This window comes from Rhinoderma darwinii, chromosome 1 (genome assembly GCF_050947455.1).
Source record: "Rhinoderma darwinii isolate aRhiDar2 chromosome 1, aRhiDar2.hap1, whole genome shotgun sequence".
Classification (NCBI taxonomy): Eukaryota; Metazoa; Chordata; class Amphibia; order Anura; family Rhinodermatidae; genus Rhinoderma; species Rhinoderma darwinii.
In genome coordinates, this window is record NC_134687.1 from 177780104 (window position 1) to 177801490 (window position 21387).

Sequence of the window (21387 nt, forward strand, 5' to 3'; positions counted from 1 at the left end):
CAGACAGTCCGTGAGTTTTGTGCAGCGTGAGTCCGCTGCGTAAAACTCACGACATGTTCTATATTTCTGCGTTTTTTTGCGCATCACACACCCATTGAAGTCAATGGGTGCGTGAAAACCACGCAGGTCGCACGGAAGCACTTCCGTGCGAACTGCGTGGTTCGCGCATCAGCTGTCATTCTCTGAATGTAAACAGAAAAGCACCACGTGCTTTTCTGTTTACAAACATCCAAACGGAGTGTCAAAATGATGGCGGCTGCGAGAAAATCTCGCAGCCGCGCATCATACACTGATGACAAACGCAGCTGTTAAGTGCCTTTTGCGCACGCAAAACGCCGCGTTTTTTGCATGTGCAAAACGCACACGCTCGTGTAAATCAGGCCTCAACCAGTTAGTGACCGCCAATACGCCTTTTAACGGCGGCCCCTAACGGGCTTTATTCTGATGCATATGCCTTTTTACAGCACTGCATCAGGATAACGTAAACAGAGCAGGGAGCTGTCAAATCTCCCTGCTCTCAGCTGCCAGAGGCAGCTGAGGGCTGGGGGCGTCCCTGCTCTGCCGGGTGAGATCGATATAAGTATCGATCTCACCCGTTTAACCCTTCAGATGCGGTGCTCAATAGCGTGCACCGCATCTGAGTGGTTTTGGAGAGAGGGAGGGAGCTCCCTCTCATCCCACCGACACCCGGCGATAAGATCGCAGTGTGTCTGTGTTTCCAATGGCAGCCGGGGGCCTAATAAAGGCCCCCAGGTCTGCCTGTAGCGAATGCCTGCTAGATCATGCCGGATGCCTGTCCGTTTTACACAGAAGTATTGCAGTGTATTATAATAGCGATCGGAGAATCGCATATTATAGTCCCCTAGTGGGACTAGTAAAAAAGTAAAAAAAAAAGTTGAATAAAGTTAATGAAAAAAAAAATGGAAAAACCCACTTTTTCCCCTTACAAAATGCTTTACTATTAAAAACCCAAAATAAAGTAAAAAAGTTACGCATATTTGGTATTGCTGCGTCTGTAACGACCCCGACTATAAATCTATTACATTATTTAACCCGCATGGTGAACGCCGTAAAAAATTAAATAAAAAACTATGGAAAAATTGCTGTTATCTGTGAATCCTGACTTTAAAAAAATGTGATAAAAAGTGATCAAAAAGTCTACTGCAAAATGGTACCAATAAAAACGACAAGTCTTCCTGCAAAAAAAAAAGCCCTCATACAACCGCATCGGCGGAACAATAAAAAAAGTTATGGCTCTTGAAATATGGAGACGCAAAAACAAATAATTTTACTGTGTAAAAGTAGTAAAACATACAAAAACGATACAAATTTGGTATCGTTGCAATCATAACAACCCGCTGAATAAAGTTATTGTGTTATTTATACCACACGGTAAATGGCGTGGATTTAAGACGCGAAAAAGAGTGGCAAAATTTCAGGTTTTTTTCTATTCCCCCCCCAAAAAAAAAGTTAATAAAAGTTAATCAATAAATAATATGTACCTCAAAATGGCGTTGTTAAAAAATACAACTTGTCCCGCAAAAAACAAGACCTTATACAGCTATGTCGACGCAAAAATAAAAAAGTTATAGCTCTTGGAATGCGACGATGGAAAAACGTAAAAAATGGCTTGGTCATTAAGGTTTAAAGTTGGCTGGTCATTAAGGGGTTAAAGGAGTTTTCTGGGACCTAATCTACAATCCCCCCCTCCCCCAGCTGTTGTTTTCCTTGATGTGTGACGTCACCTAATGTTTCGTCATGCATCGAGGAAAATAAGTGGTGAGGATAAACGCTTGCCATTGTGTTGACATTTCGTCTTTAATGACATCATCGTGGCAAAGTCAATGGGTTCCGTCGGGTGCCGGTTGTCTCCGTTGTTAACGGAGCCTGTGTTTCCAGCATTTTCTTTGTTCTGCTCCTCTCACGTAGCAGAACAATAGAATTACAAATGCATTATGGAGGACCTAAAAGTGTCACTTCTCTTAACCCCCCATTCCTTTCCCCATTTTAGCTGAGTTTATTTAAGCCCTTAACGCAAAATCACGTAACTGTGCGTGATGAGGGTTAAGGGGAAGTATGGAGCGAGCTCACGGTCTGAGCTCGCTCCAAACAGAGCAGGTGACGGCTTTTACACGTAGCCGACACCTCCCTGCAACGGGCGAAATCAAAGATCACTTTGATTCCGCCCGCTTAACACCTTAAATTCCGCGATCAATCGCGACCGCGACATTTAAAGTGTTAGAATCAGGGGGGTGCCCCCTCAAACACGCCATTGCCCCCACCCCCCACGGTGAGATTGGGCCTAACAAAGGCCCCCAGGTCCGCAATCTTTGTACTCCTTTGAAGCTCTGGCAGGGCTTCAAAGTAGACTGTCAGAATCGCAATATACTGCAATACATTAGTATTGCAGTATATCGTGCAACCGATCCAACGATCGCTGCTTCAAGTCCCCTAGGGGGGGCTAATAAAAAAAAAGTAAAAAATAATTAAATAAAGTTTTTTGTTATGTTCCAAAAAAAAAAGTATTAAGTTAAAAAAAAAAACCTTTTCACGCTTTTTTTACCCCCTAAATCAATGTTAAAAAAAAATTAAAATTAAAATAACTGGTATCGCCGCGTCCGTATAACTCAGAACTATCACAATATAGTGTTTTTTTAACCCGTTCGGTGAATGCCGTAAAAAAAAAGTATGTAAAACACGCAAATTGCTGTTTTTTAGTCACCTTAGCGCTCCAAAAAAATGAAATAAAAAGTGATCAAAAAGTCACATATACCCCAAAATGGTATCAGTGAAAACTGCAACTCGCCACAAAAAAGTAAGCCCTCACTTCGCTAAATTGATGGAAAAATAAAAAAGTTCTGGCTTTCAGAATACGGCAACACAAAAGATTTTTTTAAATTAGCAAATGGTTTAAAAGTGGTAAAACCTAAAACAATACATATAAATTTGGTATCACCGTAATCGTATCAACCTGTAGAATAAGGTGAATGTAGTTTTTTCCGCCTGATGGACCCCGTAAACCCCCCCCAAAAAATGGCGTAATCGCTGTTTTTTTTTCCCCATTTCACCCTGCAAGTAATTTTTTTACAGCTTCCCAGTACATTATGTGGTAGAATAAATGGTGCCATGAAAATCTAAAACTTGTCCCGGAAAAAACAAGCCCTCGTATGGCTATATAGATGGAAAAATAAAAAAATCATAGCTTTTGGAAGGTGGGGAAGAAAAAAACAAAAGTGAAAATCAGAAAAAGGGCTGAGGAGGGAAGGGGTTAAGGGGACCTGTCAGCTCTCCTAGATTCCCCATAATATAAGAATTCTGGAGCATCTTTTCTTGGAACTCTGCATTGTGCTGTTCCTCTGTTATTCCTCCTAGAAATGTTTTATCAGTTAAGAGGGGGGGGGGGTCTCTCTACACAGTCCAATCAGTGCTGACTGTGCCAGACTGTGAAGGGGCACTTTCCTTTTCAAATGGAATAGTAACATCCAGTTGTCAATTTATTCATACATTTCCATGCGGGAATAACAGGAACAGAACAATGCAGAGTTTTAAGAAAAGATGCCTCAGAATTGTGATTTTATGGGAAAAACACATGTCAGGAGAGGTGACAAGTCCTCTTTAAAGGAAAGTGTTTTGACATGCCTGGTCCTTCATATTAGAAGAAGCTGTGGGGGCTGCCTCCTAAATAGGAGGTGGACGCAATTTATGGCTACTGAAACAAATTTAGAAGAGCCATATATGTATATTTTTCTTTTTAACCATCACGTAATCGGGTTAATAAAGAGGAGCATAACATGGTGTCCCTTTCCAGGATATGTACCTATTTTAAACCACTACAGACCTGACCTAGTATATTTTTAGAGGATTGCATTTACCATGATCCAACATACGGTAGATGTATTTTGTGGCAAAGTGAAAAGACCATGGTAGAGATTTATTATGCTTTTTGCACCAGTATTCTGGCAGAAGAATATTGCATATTTTGGTTCATGCCTGTTTTGCGCACAAATGTGTGTGTTTTTCTGCTCTACAACGCTGTCGCCACTTTAGAAAGGTAGGCGGAATTTAGCGTAAAGGGGACATTTACTATAATTTATGCCAGAGATTGACGTAAATTACAGCGTAAACCTACACCAGTTTGTAGCTGGCATACATTTAAGTTTGTGGCGCACGGACAGCCCAAGGTGCAACAAATTTATTAAAGATGCTTGTGCTCTTACTCCAGTGGGATTCTGCTAAAGTCCTAGTAAATCTGGGCCAATATATGCTTTTTATGTCCGTGTAATGGTTCTACCACTTTTGTGTTTCTTCATTTACATGTGATTTCTTTTCTTTTCCCTAACCTAGTTTATCAAATCTATTTTGTTTTAGACTTTGGCAGAAAGTCATCTTGGTTTGTGAAGGGATTGACACCATTTCTACTATTCTTCTTAACACAATTCTTCTTGCAAAAACGCAGAACATGTTCAATAGATATGTGAGTAGAAAGTTAAATTCTGCTGCTTTTCGTATAACCAAATGACCATACAATATGACTCTATAGATTGTGCCAAATGGCCAAGATCTGAATCTGATCATTAAAGTGTAAACTGGCTGTGAGTTAAATATGTTGTCCCAATAGGGCAGACCCTGACCATATGTCTGTTAGGACATGTGAATGTAATAAGGAGATGGTTCTCTGCTCAATATTCCCCTTTACAAACCAGAGCAAAGGACTATAAAGAGCGGCTCCTGCAATGTAGGACTTTGCGTGGCCAGGAATAACCTAGTCCTATAAATGCTCATCACGTAGTACTACGTGCCCTCTGCATTGGTATGCCTCTATGCTATTGCTTCCGGCAAAACGACGGGTCCGGTGCACAACAGACACAAACGGGACCCATGGGCACCGGATCTGTCACCATTGAAATCAATGGTGATGGAAACAGAAACCTCTGGTTTCCATTTGTGTCTGTTCAGGGTCCCGTTCTGACGTAATTTAGAAATGTGCATGTAGCAAAAATAAAAATAGGGCTGACCTGCGGTTACTGTTTTTCATCACATTCCACTGTTCTGGGGTATGCAGAGCTTGGTGTCCCCCCCCCCCCCCCCTTACCTGTTCGCTAACATTTCACTGATTTGTGGAGGAAAAGAGCCCTTTGCTGGTTCACAATTTAGATAAGAGGGATAGGGATAGCCGGAGCTAAGCCTACACTTAGGAACTGCATTGCTTGCCTTTGTGTACATGGCTTTTATTTTGTTTAAAAGAGGTTGTCCGGTTTCATCAAATGACTTATTTTTTGTATCATTACAAGTTATACAATTTTCCGTATAAAAGGGGTTTTCAAGCCTCCGGATAGGCCATAAATAGCTGATGGGTCGGAGTCTGACTTTCGGGACCCCTGTCGATCAGCTGTTTTGAAGGGGGTGCAGCACTCGTACGAGTGCTGTTTAACATTCATTTCTACTTGCTCATTGTGAATCGTCGACACGGATTTAGCGAATCACAGGTATTGCAGCCTTGTTCTGCCATTGAAGTGAATGGAAGAAAAGGCTGCATTACCTGTGAATCGCCACTACATCAGTGTCAACGATTCACAGTAATCAAGTAGATATGAAGGGGAAACCGCGCTCATACGAGCTCTGCACACCCTTCAAAACAGCTGATCGACGGGGGTCCCGGGAGGCGGACCTTGACCCATTAGCTATTAATGGCCTATCCTAAGGATAGGCCATCAATTTTTACTGTCTAAAAAACACCTTTAATTCCTCACGGTTTTCAAGTTCTCTGCTGGTTGTTATTCAGTAGGATCATTCGTTGTTTACTTCCAGTGGATAAACTTCTGTCCATGGCCATGTGATGACATACAGGTGCTGGGATCGTTAGAAGACACAGCTGTGATACACAAACTAACTGTAACAAGCCGTGCACCTGTGTGTCATCACATGACAAAGAACAGAATTTATCCACTGGAAGTAAACAATGAATGTTCCTACTGAATAACAACAAGCAGAGATCATTAACCCCTTGCGTACCTTCGCCGTAATAGTACGTCGCTGGCCGCTTATGCCAGCGTACCTTCGACGTACTATTACGGCGCAGGAATAAACTGTCACTATGTGAAATCACATAGTGACAGAACAGCGGCGGCAGCTGTCATTGACAGCTAACCGTCTCTGCTACCGGCCTGGGGACCAATTAGCAGTCCCCAATGCCGGCGATTGCTGTGATTGGTCAGTCTCTGAAGACTGACCAATCACAGCCGTCTGTGACGTCGTCTGCAGGAGAAAGCTCCTGTCACTTTCTCTGATCTCCTCACTTCTGTGAGATACGTGAGGAGATCAGAGAAAGCGGTGTAAAAAAACAAAACACTATTTTTATTAACCCCTTCCCGAAAATGGGCGTATAGTAACGCCCTGAGGATGAAGCGGGCACAGGAGCTGTGCTCGCTCCATCTTCATCGGATGTCGGCTGTAATATACAGCCGACATCCCACTGCAACTACAGCGATCACTGTCCTCTCCGATCGCTGTAGTTTAACCCCTTAAATGCCGCTGTCAATAGCGACAGCGGCATTTAAGTGATTGATACAGAGGGAGGGGGCTCCCTCTGCACCCCATTGCCCCCCCCGCGAAAAATCGCAGGGTTCTGATGGTTGCAATGGCAACCAGGAAGCCTAGCAACGGCTTCCTGGTTGCCAGGTACGGGAGCCTATTAGATCCTGCCCAAGGCAGGACGTAATAGGCTCAACTGTCAGTTGTAAAGTGACAGTTACAATACACTGCACTACACAAGTACATACAGAAGTAGTGCAGTGTATTGTACAGGGGATCAGAAGATCAGATCTTCCAGTCCCCTAGTATGTGTAAAATAAAAAGTAAAAAAAAAGTTTTAGATAAATAAATAAATACAAGTTTTACGTAATAAAAACAATAATCGCCTTGTTTCCCTGATCAAGCCCTTTATAATTAGAAAAAAAAGACAAAAACTAGACATAATAGGTATCGCCGCGTTCGTATTGGCCTGACCTAAAAAAATATCAAATTATTTATCCCGCACGGTGAACACCGTAAAAAAATACAATAAAAAACAATGGCAGAATTTCCTTTTTTGGTCACATTGTTTCCAAAAAAATGGAATAAAAAGTGATCAAAAAGTCACGCATAGCCAAACATGGTACCAATAAAAACGACAGTGTGTCACGCAAAAAAACAAGCCCTCACAAAGCTCCGTCGACAAAAAAATAAAAAAGTTATGGCTCTCCGGACATGGTGACACTAAAACATTTTATTTAGAAAAAAGTGTGTGTTTTTTTTTGTAAAAGTAGTAAAACATAAAAACGATATAAATTTGGTATTGCCATAATCGTATCGAACCGCAGAATAAAGTAAACATGTTGTTCATACTGCACAGAGAACGCCGGTAAAAAATTATAAAAAAAATAGTGAAAGAATTTCTGGTATTTGGTCTCCTCACCTCACAAAAAATGGAATAAAAACTGATCAAATTATCGCATGTACCCCAAAATGATACTAATAAAAACGACAGCTCGTCCCATGAAAATCAAGCACTCACATAGCTCATCAACGGAAAAATAAAAAGTTATGACTCTTGGAACGCAATAATGCAAAACGACGGCCCAGACTAATTTATATGTGCAGCAGTTCTTCACCTAAAACCCCACGTCATCATTTGCAGCCCCCACTGGTAGACCCTGTAAATGCAGCGGAAACTATGACGTTTTGGGGTCTGTGCTACATATGGGGCTAGTGAAGAAGTCAAAGATTAGGCAATACTGGAGTGCGGATATTTTGTACAACACCACAGACACCCTTTAGAAGTGCGACTCCTGCACCCAATAATCCGGCCTGTGCATGAAGGATTGGTTCAAAGCGTACGTCACTATCCAGGGATAATTAATTTTATTATTCATTCTCCCCATTATTACATCATCCTATTATGATGACCTGTTGCACTCCGCCCAGCTTACATATACCCTGATGTACTCCGCCCAGCTTGCATATACCCTGATGTACTCCGCCCAGCTTACATATACCCTGATGTACTCCGCCCAGCTTACATATACCCTGATGTACTCCGCCCAGCTTACATATACCCTGATGTACTCCGCCCAGCTTACATATACCCTGATGTACTCCGCCCAGCTTACATATACCCTGATGTACTCCGCCCAGCTTACATATACCCTGATGTACTCCGCCCAGCTTGCATATACCCTGATGTACTCCGCCCAGCTTACATATACCCTGATGTACTCCGCCCAGCTTACATATACCCTGATGTACTCCGCCCAGCTTACATATACCCTGATGTACTCCGCCCAGCTTACATATACCCTGATGTACTCCGCCCAGCTTACATATGCCCTGATGTACTCCGCCCAGCTTACATATGCCCTGATGTACTCTGCACAGCTTACATATACCCTGATGTACTCCGCACAGCTTACATATACCCTGATGTACTCCTCACATATTACATATATCCTGATGTACTCTGCCCAACTTACATATACCCTGATGTACTCCGCACAGATTACATATGCCCCCACATTATAAACTGAAACACCAGTAAAACACTAAACAAAACTACTACCGAGCAAAATCTGCGCTCCAAAAGCCAAATGGCGCTCCTTCTGGGCCTGGCAGTGTGCCCAAACAGCGGTTTATGACCACATATGGGGTATTACCGTACTCTGGAGAACCGCTTAACAATTTATGGGGCATATGTCTCCAGTGGTACAAGCTGGGCCCAACGCATTGGGCACTGAAATAGCATATATGTGGAAAATGTCAATTTTCAATCTGCAACATCCACTGTGCACTAATTTCTGCAAAACCTTTGGGGGTCAAAATGCTCACTACACTTCCAGATGAATTCCTTGAGGGGTGTAGTTTCCTAAATGGGGTCACTTCTCGGGAGTTTTCACTGTACTGGTACCTCAGCGCAATGCAACATGGCGTCAAAAACAAATTTTGTAAAATCTCCACTCCAAAAACGAAATTGCACATTTTCCGTTTAGACCCTTGCCGTATGTCCAAATAGCCGTTTACAACCACATATGGGGTATTTCCGTAATCAGGAGAAATTGTGTAACACATTTTGGGGTGTCTTTTCTCCTGTATTCCTTGTGGAAATGAAAAATTCTGAGCTAAAGCTACAGGTTATTGGAAAAAAAAAATGTTTTAATTTTCACGGACTAATTCTAATAAAATCTATAAAACACCTGAGGGCTCAAAATGCTCACTACACCTCTAATTTAATTCTTTCAGGGGTATAGTCTCCAAATTGGGATCACATCTGGGGAATTTCTACTGTACTGGTACTTCAGGGACTCTGCAAATGCGACATGGCCCCCAGAAACCAATTCAGCAAAATCTGAGCTGCAAAATCCAAATGGTGCTCCGTCCCTTCTGAGCCCTGCCGTGGGTCCAAACAGCAGTTTATTACCACATATGGGGTATTTCCGTAATCAGGAGAAATTGCTTTACAAATGTTGAGGTGCTTTTTCTCCTTTATTCCTTGTAAAAATTAGAAAATTCTGTGTTTTTCCCAAAAAAACCTCTCTTTTCATCTTCACAGACTAATTCCAATAAATTCAGCAAAAAACCTGTGGGGTCAAAATGCTAACTATACCACTAGAAAAATTCCTTGAGGGGTATAGTTTCCAAAATGGGGTCACTTTTGGGGGGATTCCACTGTTTAGGTCCCTCCAGGGCGTTGCAAACGTGACACGGCACTGAAAACCATTCCAGTAAAATCAGAGCTCCAAAATCCAAATGGGGGTCCTTCCCTTCTGAGCCCTGCTGTGGGTCCAAACAGCAGTTTATTACCACATATGGGGTATTTCCGTAATCGCGAGAAATTGCGTTACAAATGTTGGGGTGCTTTCTCTCCTTTATTTCTTGCAAAAATTAGAAATTTTTACGTTTTTCCAGAAAAAAAGTAGATTTTCATTTTCACAGACTAACTCCAGAAAATATAGCAAAATACCTGTGGGGTCAAAATGCTAACTATACCCCTAGATAAATTCCCTGAGGGGTGTAGTTTAAAAAATGGGGGTCACTTTTGGGGGTTTCCACTGTTTTGGCACCACAAGACCTCTTCAAACTTGACATGGTGCCTAAAATATATTCTGAAAAAAGGAGGCCCCAAAATCCAAGAGGTGCTCCTTTGCTTCTGAGGCCTGTGTTTCAGTCCATTAGCGCACTAGGGCCACATGTGGGATATTTCTAAAAACTGCAGAATCTGGGCAATAAATATTGTGTTGCATTTCTCTGGTAAAACCTTCTGTGGTACAGAAGAAAATGTATTACATATGAATTTTGTAAAAAAAAATGAAATTTGAAAATTTCAGCTCTACTTTCCTTCAATTCCTGTAAAACGCCTAAAGGGTTGAAACACTTTCTGAATGCTGTTTTGGATACTTTGAGGGGTGCAGTTTTCAAAATGGGGTGTTTTATGGGGGTTTCTAATATATAGGGCACTTAAAACCACTTCAGAACTGAACTCGTCCCTGAAAAAATAGCTTTTTGAAATTTTCTTAAAAATATGAGAAATTGCTGCTAAAGTTCTAAGCCTTGTGAGGTCATAGAAAAATAAAAGGATGTTCAAAAAACGATGCCAACATAAAGTAGACATATGGGAGATGTTAATTGGTAACTATTTTGTGTGGTATTACCATCTGTTTTACAAGCAGATTCATTTCAAATTGGAAAAATCATAATTTCTTCATATTTTCGCTAAATGTTGGTGTTTTTCACAAATAAGCAATGAATTTATCGACCAAATTTTTGCACTAAACTAAAGTACAATATGTCACGAGAAAACAATCTCAGAATCAATTGGATAGGTAAAAGCATTCCGGAGTTATTACCACATAAAGTGATACATGTCAGATTTGAAAAAATGGGTCTGGTCCTCAAGGCCAAAATGAGCTGGGTACTCAAGGGGTTAAAACGGCGAGAAATTAATACAGAAAGTATTTTAGAAAATTATATAACTTTTGAATTATACAAAAAATAACATTAATTTGATTAAACTGGACTACCCCTTTAAGGAATACTGTGTAAACTCTTTTGTGTTTCAGTACCTGGGAGCAGAAGTGCTACAGTCAGTATACACTACAAAATTGGACATGAAGTCTGCCTTTTCAGAAAAGGAAACATGAGGCACAGTTCAGGGGTTTGCTCCCTTCATTACACTGCATTTTAAATGGACATGTCTTATGTAACGCAGTGCAGTTAGTCTACGCCAATACTATGTATGGGGTTGTCTACAGACTTTTGTAAGTCTATGTACAACTTTCAAATTATATATATATATATATATATATATATATATATATATATAATGTAGAGATAAGCAGCACTCTGCGACAGATTCCAACACGGTAATGTGTGCAAGCAGGTGATCCAGATCCGTGGATTATAAGACATAAACAAAAGAAAGCAAACAGCACTCCGATGGTTCCAAAAAAGTATGTGATTTATTCAGTCAACAGCTGCAACGTTTCCGTCCTTCTATAGGACCTTTTTCAAGCATGAAAAAGGTCCTATAGCAGGACGGAAACGTTGCAGCTGTTGACGGAATAAATAACATACTTTTTGGAACCATCGGTGTGCTGTGGGATTTCTTTTGTGTGTATATATATATATTGTGACTAGTTTAACTTCCTAAATTCATTTTATTAAAAATTGTTATTTTCAGATACAGCTGCTTTGTATCCTGTATATAGAGCAGCTGTATCATTTGCTAAGACCTGAATCTGTTACAGCAGCAGCACTGACGGGTTCTGTGACAGCGGGTCCCGTGTGTCTCTAACACACTGAATCCACCTGTAATCTATCATATCTAAGTTATGAACTTAGATGTGATTGTTGAACCTGTCAGTGCCACTGACCTGACAGATACAGGTTTCAGCGCTAGATACAATTGCTCTGTATACAGTATACAAAGCAGCTCTATCTCAAAAAGTAAAAATAGTTTTCAATAAAATGTATTTAGGAAGTTGCACCAATCACACTGATGGACAATTTGAATAAAAAAAAATATATATAAAAATTATTTCAAAGGTGTACATAGCCTTTAATACAAAATGTAGGATCTTAAATTTTAATTCCTTTTGAGTATATCAATTTTAAGACCTTAAAATAATAAAACCTCTATGAATGACTTTATTTCTTTACATTTAAGCTTAACGAGACTTGTCAATATGTTTTTCCACTCACAGACTATAGATATAACCAAAATAATCCAAAAGGAAAATTACATCGAAATCAAGTTTCAGTCCGCTGTAGAATGGGCGAAGGAAAAGAGCACAAAACATGCCTATTCTATCCCTCCAGACTGCCCACCAAAGGTTCAAAATGGAGACTGTCATGTCAACTTTATAAGAAAGGTGAAACCCTGTTATAATATTTAACTGTTCTGCCTCAATATTATTTCAGTTTCATTGTAATTGTGGAATAGGATATTAGATCTGTAATTGCTATTACTGACTTAAGTCTTTGGTATCTTGAGTGATGATTTAAATGCGCTTCTGCTTCTCATGTTGTATGATACAGTATCTTATTTGCATTGGTATGTTTTGCTTTATGAGAGAATGTATAAATTGAGCATCGTTTGGTGTGGAATTTTCCACTCTGTGTTGTGTGTTAAGAATAAAAATCAAGTTTTTAAGAATTTGATGCAACATTTAGGTCGACGTATGGATAGGCTGGGTGAAGTAGTAGGGTGAGGTGGGCTTATACAAAATTGGGTGGCTATCTGTACAAAATAATAATATTTTCTATTTAAAGTAGGGTTGGGCGATTTCACCAAAAAATAAAATCTAGATTTTTTTTCAACACTGACCAATTTTCGGTTTGAATCTCGGTTTTCTTACTACTGTTAAATAAACTGAAAAAAATACCAAGAGATAATTGAATAAAATATTTTCTTTATACAAATAACTTTTTAACATATATATGACTATAATAATTGTACGTAACGTTACAACTTTTAACTACTGCAAATACTTTATCAGAAATACAATTGGAAAAATGTCTATCTAATTGATTATAACTTCTGTGTTCCCCAGCAGGGAACAGGTTAGCAGAATCTATAATCAATTTTGCACTGCGTGCACTAACATTCCCATCTGCCCGTCACCACCTGAGCCGAACTCTGACATTGCAGACGAGAGCAGTCTAAATTGCAGCAGGGCCAGGCAGATAGCACCGAGGGGGCACTGTGGGGAGAGATTACATTATAGCGTTGGAGGGCTGAGCAGGACACTGTCCAGTACCGGCCCCACGATGGTGTTTTAAATAAATAAATTACATTAAGGCCGGATTCACACCACCAGGATTGGTCCATGTGTCAGCCGGATTTCCCGGCCCGACCATGGATTTAATTTGTCAGGTTTTTTGTCCAAACTCCCTGAAAACACCACATTGCCTCTGTAGATTGTGCCTACATAGTGACAGTGTCCACTTTAGATAGTGCCAGAGCCCACATAGCGGCCATGTAGATAGTGCGACACCCCCCATATAGTGCCACAGTGCCCATGTAGATGGCACCCCCCTGTAGATAGCACTATCTTACTTCCTCTAGGAGCGGAATCCCCCGCTACAGCGTTGCAGACACTCTGGCCTGGGATTCCGCTTCCAGAGGAACCCCTGACGTCCCTGTCCCATAAATGAATAGTGATGCTAGGGGCTTCTCCAGGAGCGGAATCCCCTGCCATAGCGTCGGCAACGCTCTAGCCGGGGATTCCACTCCAGGAGGACCCCCTGACATCGTTGTCTATATATGGACCGTGACATCAATGCCTTTCCCAAGACAGGAGTCCCCGGCAAGAGATCTTGCGATGCTCTTCCCGGGTGGGTTCTAGAGGGAGCCCCTGACCCTGATGTTGCTGTCCATATATGGACAATGACATCAAGGGCTTTCCCAAGACAGGAGTCCCTTGCCAGAGCATCGCAAGATCTCTAGCTGGGGACTCCTGTCTTGGGAAAGCCATTGTCGTCACTGTCCGTATATAGACAGTGACGACGGGCTCCTCCTGGAGCGGAAACCCCGGTTAGAGGTTGCCGACGCTAGGAGTTTCTGCTTTCCCACGAACTGCTATTCCGTACTGTATCACTTTGTTCATTACAGAACAGCAGTTCCGTGGAGAAGCGGGGACTTTTAGCATCATAAATGACTGATGCCAGGAGTCCCATTCACATGTGCCGTGGTCGGGCCGGGAAATCCGATCAACAAACGGACCGTTTTTCACGGCCAGTTCGCGGTCGTGTGAATCGATCGAGGCACAGCCGGGAGCACATGAGGCGTCAGTGCGGACCAGGCAGGTGATGACGCGGAGCTTTCCCCTGCAGCACGGTGCGACAGCGCCACTAGGGAATCGATTTAACGATTCTGTTAGAGAGCAGAATTGTCAGAGGCCTTTAAGGCGAATTAATTAGATTAATCGCCTAGTCCTAATATAAAGCATTGATCAGGTATTTACTGTGCTCTAATGTGACCAGATTCAAGATTGTTTCTTTGACTATACTACTGCTAATCTTTTAACTTTTTCCTCCTGTTTTTATACTGCAGGCTCAGTGTTCATTTAGCTGGGACTGGGGCCCTTCATTTCCTACACAGGGCATATGGAAAGATATAAGAATTGAAGCATATAATGTAGTTCACCTAAACTATATTTCATACACCTCTGTGTTTGGTAAGTGTTTCTCAAGTGAGCTTTCTGCTTTCTTTAAGTTCACTGTAAAGAAAAGTTGCGTGACTGGTATTTGTCTTATGTAGGGAAGATCATGAACCGCTAGCTATACACTGCTGCTTAACTTAGGTGGTGGTCACAGAAATGAAGAATAAATACATGCTCCTGCCTTTTTGTACTTCAGTAGCTTCACTACCTTTATAGTTTTATGTATTCAGAAGCTCAGACCGCTTTCGGTTATGTAAACACTAAGGTTGGGTTCAGCGGGGCCTGCAATGCAGCTGAAACCGCACCTACATGTGGATCGGCTTGCTTTTCAAATTGGTAAAAGCACTTGCACTGTTTATGCCTCAGCCGTTGTGCATCCGCAATGTGAGAATCCAGTCTTTAGGGAGACTGGCAAATAAATGAAAAAACCTGAATGATTCACTTAGAAATTATTAGAAAGGAAAACTCTGACTTCCTAATGATCGAACTCCATAATACAGTGCTATTCTTCTTGTCAAATCTGCTATGAATGTCGAAGAATGGACCCTGACGCTGCTTGTAGTTGTTGTTGTTTTTTTTATTTATTTATTTTTTACAATTTTCTTAAAATAATGGCAAAAAAACGTGAATTGATTGTGTGTGGCGTGCGCTCACGCGTGGCATACTTGTATTGTTTTTACGCTGTGGATAACTACAATGTATGCTTATGGGAAAAATATTCTGCTGTGCAGGAACTACAGAAATCTATCTGCATTGCAGAATAATTTTACCATGTGCATTGTAGTTTTTCGCAGCATATTTTTACGCTGCGGAAAAGCAATTTAAGTACGCCACATGTGTTTGCACCCTTAGGGTATGTGCACACACACTAATTACGTCCGTAATTGACGGACGTATTTCGGCCGCAAGTCCCGGACCGAACACCGTGCAGGGAGCCGGGCTCCTAGCATCATACTTATGTACGATGCTAGGAGTCCCTGCCTCGCTGCAGGACAACTGTCCCGTACTGTAATCATGTTTTCAGTACGTGACAGTTGTCCTCCTAGCAGGGACTCCTAGCATCGTACATAAGTATGATGCTAGGAGCCCGGCTCCCTGCACTGTGTTCGGTCCACTACTTGCAGCCGAAATACGTCCGTCAATTACGGACGTAATTAGTGTGTGTGCACATACACTTATACTGCTTTCTAGCAAAGACAATTGGTATCTAGTCTGTCCACAGCATCAGAAATAATCCTACCATGCAAATTGAACATGCTTGTATTGTAGTAAATAACATATTCAACTGCTGGCAGTGCTTGAATTTAGCTATTTTGATTTTTTGCTGTCTTCTTTAGGTTTAGGGCCTTTCCATTAATGGGTTCCATCGGAGCTTTCCGTAAGGGGAACCCAGCAACGGAAAAGCAAATGTAAACCATAGCTTCCGTTTGCATTACCATTGATTTCAATGGTAATTCTTCCGTTGCTTATTGTTTACGTTTGTCTCCGTTCCGTAAGGTTTCCGTTTCTTGACTGAATCAATAGCACAGTCGACTGCGCTATTGATTCCGTCCAAAAAAGGGAAACCTTATGGAATGGAAACCAACGTAGACCATTAGCAATGGAAGCATTACCATTGAAATTAATGGTAATGTAATCTATGGTTTTTGTTTGTCTTTCCGTTGATGTGTTCCTCCGACGGAAAGCTCATAATGGAATGCTGGTTTTGATATTGCGGCATATATTTTTATCCCCCTGAGTTATTTTAGATCTGCTCTTTTGGTATTTTGATAATTTAATTATCCATTTTGTATTGTATCTGTTATTCAGATAATGCAACATCCCAGTGGGTAATTGTCATTGAACCTGTGTTTGATGCAGTCACCGTGGATATCCTTCCAGGACACGTAGTCACCAGAATACCAGAACTTCAGGTTGACCAGTGCCAAGATTTGAGTATTGTTCCTGGTCAGCAGGCATATCAAATAATTATAAAAATCAATAAGGTAATGCTGAAAGTATTTTAACAAACTTTCGTTTCCAGATGAATAAATGTGCAGTCAGCAAAGAACCCCCTTCTGAAAATGTAGTAATGGATGGTGCTCATGTTTTGAAAATATTTATATAGAAATGAACATGACAACCCCTTTTAATTGAGAAAGTCCTTTCGCAGCTTGTTCCTCTAACCCAGGGGTGGGCAAACTTTTTGACTCGCGGGCCACAATGGGTTCTAAAATTTGACAGAGGGGCCGGGCCAGGAGCATTTGGAGGGAGTGTTTGGGCCGGATATACTAAAGCATTAAATGTAGTGTGTGCAAACCTCATAGCACAGTAAGAACACTACAACCCAATTTATTAACTGTCTTTCAAATGTGAAAAATAGCCCTTATCAGTTAATAAATTTGTCTCAAGGAATATGCAAGATATGGCATTTACATACTATTTCGCAGATACTGGGAGGAGGAAATGTAAATAGATTAAAATAACATACGCACTGTGATTTATCAAGAAAAAAGTTCTGTTGACTCTGTAAATTAGCTGCCAACCTCTGAGCAGTAGCCGCCCGTTCTTGTGTTGACTGCTTGCTAGCATAGTTTGCATGCTTCGTGGCAAAGTGACGGCTGATATTGTACTCTTTGAAAACCGAAGGGCTTAATGGTGACGTGAAACGAAGTGAAAATTAAAGTGAAATAAAGAGAAATACGCGCCACATTAACCCCTTAATGACCGGGCCATTTTGCACGTTAATGACCAAGGATTATTTTTTGTTTTTCCACGGTCGCATTCCAAGAGTCGTAACTCTTTTTTTATTCCGTCGACATTGCCGTATAAGGGCTTGTTTTTTGCGGGACGAGTTGTATTTTGTAATTGTACCATTTTTAGATGCTTATAACATATTGATTAACTTTTATTAACTTTATTTTAGGAGAGAATTGAAAATAAGCAGCTATTCCAGCATTAATTTTCACGTTATAAATTTATGCCCTTTACTATGCAGCATAAATAACATGTTACCTTTATTCTACGGGTCGGCACGATTACGAGGATACCAAATATGTAAAGGTTTTATATGTTTTCCTATGTTTGCACAATAAAAACCCTTTTAGAAAAAAATTACTTGTTTTTGCATCGCCGCGTTCCAAGAGCCGTCATTTTTTTATTTTTCCGTCGATGTGACCGTATGTGGGCTTGATTTTTGCGGGCCAATGCGTAGTTTTCATTAGTACTATTTTGGGGTACATAGGACTTATAGATTAACTTTTATTTAATTTTTTATGGGGGGAATGGGAGAAAAGAGAGAATTTTGCCGTTGTTTTTTGCGGGTTTTTTGGACGCCGTACATCCGGCGGTTTCATTAATGTGTTCATTTTATTGGTCAAGTTGTTATGATCGCGGGGATACCATATATGTGTATGTGTTATTTGTTTTGACACTTTTACTGAATAAAACCACTTTTTGGGCAAAAAAAGTAGTTTTATTTGATTTTGACTGTAATTATTTTATTTTTTTTCAACAAACTTTATTTAACTGATTGACATTTTTTTTTTAAGTCCCACCAGGGGACTTCACTATGCGATGTGCCGATCGCATATATAATGCTTTGGTATACTTAGTATACCAAAGCATTATTGCCTGTCAGTGTAAAACTGACAGGCAACCTGTTAGGTCATGCCTCCGGCATCGCCAAACAGGCAGTTGCGGAAGACAGACCTGGGGGTCTTTGTTAGACCCCCGGCTGTCATGGAAACCCGACGGCGACCCGCGATTTGTTTGCGGGGGCGCCGATCGGGTGACAGAGGGAGCTCCCTCCCTCTGTCAAACACATTAGATGCCGCTGTCACTATTGACAGCGGCATTTAATGGGTTAAACTGCCGGAATCGGAGCGCGCTTCGATTCCGGCAGTTGCAGCAGAAGCCAGGCTGTGTATAACAGCCGTGCTCCTGCCGCTGATCGCGTGGGTACACTGGCAGTACCCGCGCCATCACAGGACGGATATATCCGTCCTCCTGCGCGAACTAGCAGCTGCTGAGGACGGATATATCCGTCCTTCGGCGTTAAGGACAACGGTCAATGTGTTTTGAGTGCGCCATCTATTGGGAAAACGTGGGCATTGCAGGGAAAGGGGAAAAAAAAGGAGGTTTTTACTATGATTTGGACAAGTTCGGCGGGCCGGATTAAAAAGCCTAACGGGCCGTATGTGGCCCTCGGGCCGTAGTTTGCCCATGTCTGCTCTAAGGCATGGTTTCTCAAACTGTGGGTCATGACCCCCTGAGGGTTTGTATGAAGACCTTCGGGGGGGGGGGGCAAGCAACTAACTGATATCCCAGGTTTGAACTGTATCTGTGTCCTCAGGGCGTAGATATAGTTGAAATCAATGCTGGAGCAAGGAGCTCACGGCTCCTTGCTCCAGCATTCACTTTGCCATGAGCGCTGAAGTGTGAGTGGCTAGGAGCAGACAAGCACGATGTAGTGACGTCATCACGCCTGTCTGCACTGAACCACACACTGCACAGACCAGAGGAGCAGAAGGATCTCCACCCCTTGTGGGAACGGGCATAGGTGAGTATTTATTGTATTTTTTTTCATTGGGCACTATTGGGGCTGTATGGAAGCAGCTATGGGAGCATTATACTGCATGGGGGCAGCTGTGGGGCATTATACTGTGTGGGGGCAGCTGTGGATCATTATACTGTGAGGTGGCGCTTATGGGGATATTATACTGTGTGGGGACAGCTATGGGGGCATTTTACTGTGGGGAGGGCAGCTACAGGGGCATTATACTGTGGGGGCAGCTACAGGGGCATTATACTGTGTGGGGGCACTAAGGGGTTATTATACTGTATTGGGGCAGCTCTGGGGGCATTATACTGTGTGGGGAGGCAATACAGGGGCATTATACTGTGTGGGGAGGCAATATAGGGGCATTATACTGTGTGGGGAGGCACTATAGGGGCATTGTACTGTTTGGGAAGCCCACTGGGTTGGGGCCCACTCAGATGTGTTTCACCCCCCCTGTTCTTAACCCCTAGCTACGCCTCTGTTGGCCACTAATGGATGAGTCGGGTCACATGACCCACCATCAGCAGCCGTAGTCGGGCCTCCGCGACGCACAGCAGCGGCATACCTTGGGTGTCTTATGGGGGAATGGCTTATCTGGTGGGTGTGACTAATGGGCATGGCTTTCTTTCCAAAATTTCTGAATATGTGCTGACCACTACTAGTAGCATAAAAACCAGCGTAGCTAGTGTCACACACTGTGCCCCTTGTAGATGGTGCCCCACACTGCCCCCAGTAGATGGTGCCACACATTGCTTCCTGTAGATAATGCTACGTCACCCCTCTGCAGGTAGCGCCATACGCAGCCCACCCTGTAGGTGGCACCATTGGGTCTCCCTCTAGGAGTGAAATTCCCAGCCAGATCATTGCAGACGCTTTGTTCGGGGATATATATGCGCCGGGCCACACAGACAGGAGGGAACTCCTCCAGTCGTCGTTGGAACGGGGTTAGGTGGGCATGCATTTTATTATTTTTATTTGGCACTATTGTGGCTGTATAGGGCATTCTACTGTGTGAGGGCAGTGTCAGGGGTTCTATTATATACAGTAGTATACAGCAGGCTCAGGGGATCTATATTAATTCAAGGGCGTGGCATTCAAAAAGGGGTTTGGCCTAAAATAGTTTATTTATCGCAATCGAGGTTATACGCTCAGTTAATCGTGATTTTAAATTAGGTCATAATTGACCAGCCCTACTTGAAGGCCAACGGTTCTCCCGAGCAGATCTTCGTTTTTGGAAATAAGCTAGTTATTGCTTGATCCATTATTTTTGTTTTATTTCAGAATTCATCTGTAAATTTGTGGTGGCCAAATGGTTATGGACTTCAAACAAGCTACAATATGTCTGTCACATTTCACTTCGGTGGTAAATACATCATTGAAAAAGCAGCTAAGGTTTGTAGATTTTAATTACTTCTCATGTCATTAAAGCTCAGAAGCTATTTCCTGTACATTCTCAGTCATTTATGCTGCCGTTTGTTGACACGGCTTGAGAGGCATTTTATTACTTTCTGCTGAGACTACATTACCCATGATGCCGTACACGCTCAAAGGCACCACTTCCGTTAATGCACACGATTACGCAATTGTGGATCGAATAAAACACATGCTAAACTATGGGCCAATGCCCATGACCGTGGTTTCCAAGGTCCGTGCATTGCCCGGACTGAAAATAAATAGGACATGTCTTTATACGGTCTGCAATTGTGGTCCGGGCTCATTAAAATGAATGCACATTTTATGTGTGCACGGTCCGTAATTGCGGACGGCCTGCGGATGATATTCCGCGGCCCGTCCGTGCCATAATCACGGATCGTGCACACAGTTTCGGCCATGTGCAGGAGGACTAAGCAGCGTGCATTATCCTCCTCCCTGTTTTTCCAGTGCAGTTCTCTCTCGCTCATTATTACTCGACATTCTGTCCAATTAATTCAAATCAATCTGTTTAATTCCCACTCATTCAATCTCCATTAGCCAGCAGGTCATGTGCTCCTGCAAGAACCACACATGTATGGTTACATAGAGAGTGCAACGGGGACCGCACATGCGCATTCTCCACTGTGAAAACACACGCCCCAAAACGAAACATCACTAGTGATGTACTGTATACTGGGCTGGGACTATCGGCTCCTAGCCCATGTGATGGGTATACGGCACGTC

At 42.1% G+C, this 21387-nt stretch overlaps 1 protein-coding gene across 1 annotated transcript in view; it reads left to right on the forward strand.

Annotated features, from left to right (window-relative positions):
- The window catches only part of MANBA (mannosidase beta), a 66179-nt gene that overhangs the window by 15456 nt on the left and 29336 nt on the right, over positions 1 to 21387 (forward strand). The window contains exons 3-7 of the mRNA XM_075849762.1: positions 4369 to 4474; positions 12231 to 12398; positions 14582 to 14705; positions 16500 to 16675; positions 20512 to 20622. Coding sequence (XP_075705877.1) covers positions 4369 to 4474; positions 12231 to 12398; positions 14582 to 14705; positions 16500 to 16675; positions 20512 to 20622 — 685 coding nt within the window. The remainder of the gene's footprint in view (positions 1 to 4368; positions 4475 to 12230; positions 12399 to 14581; positions 14706 to 16499; positions 16676 to 20511; positions 20623 to 21387) is intronic.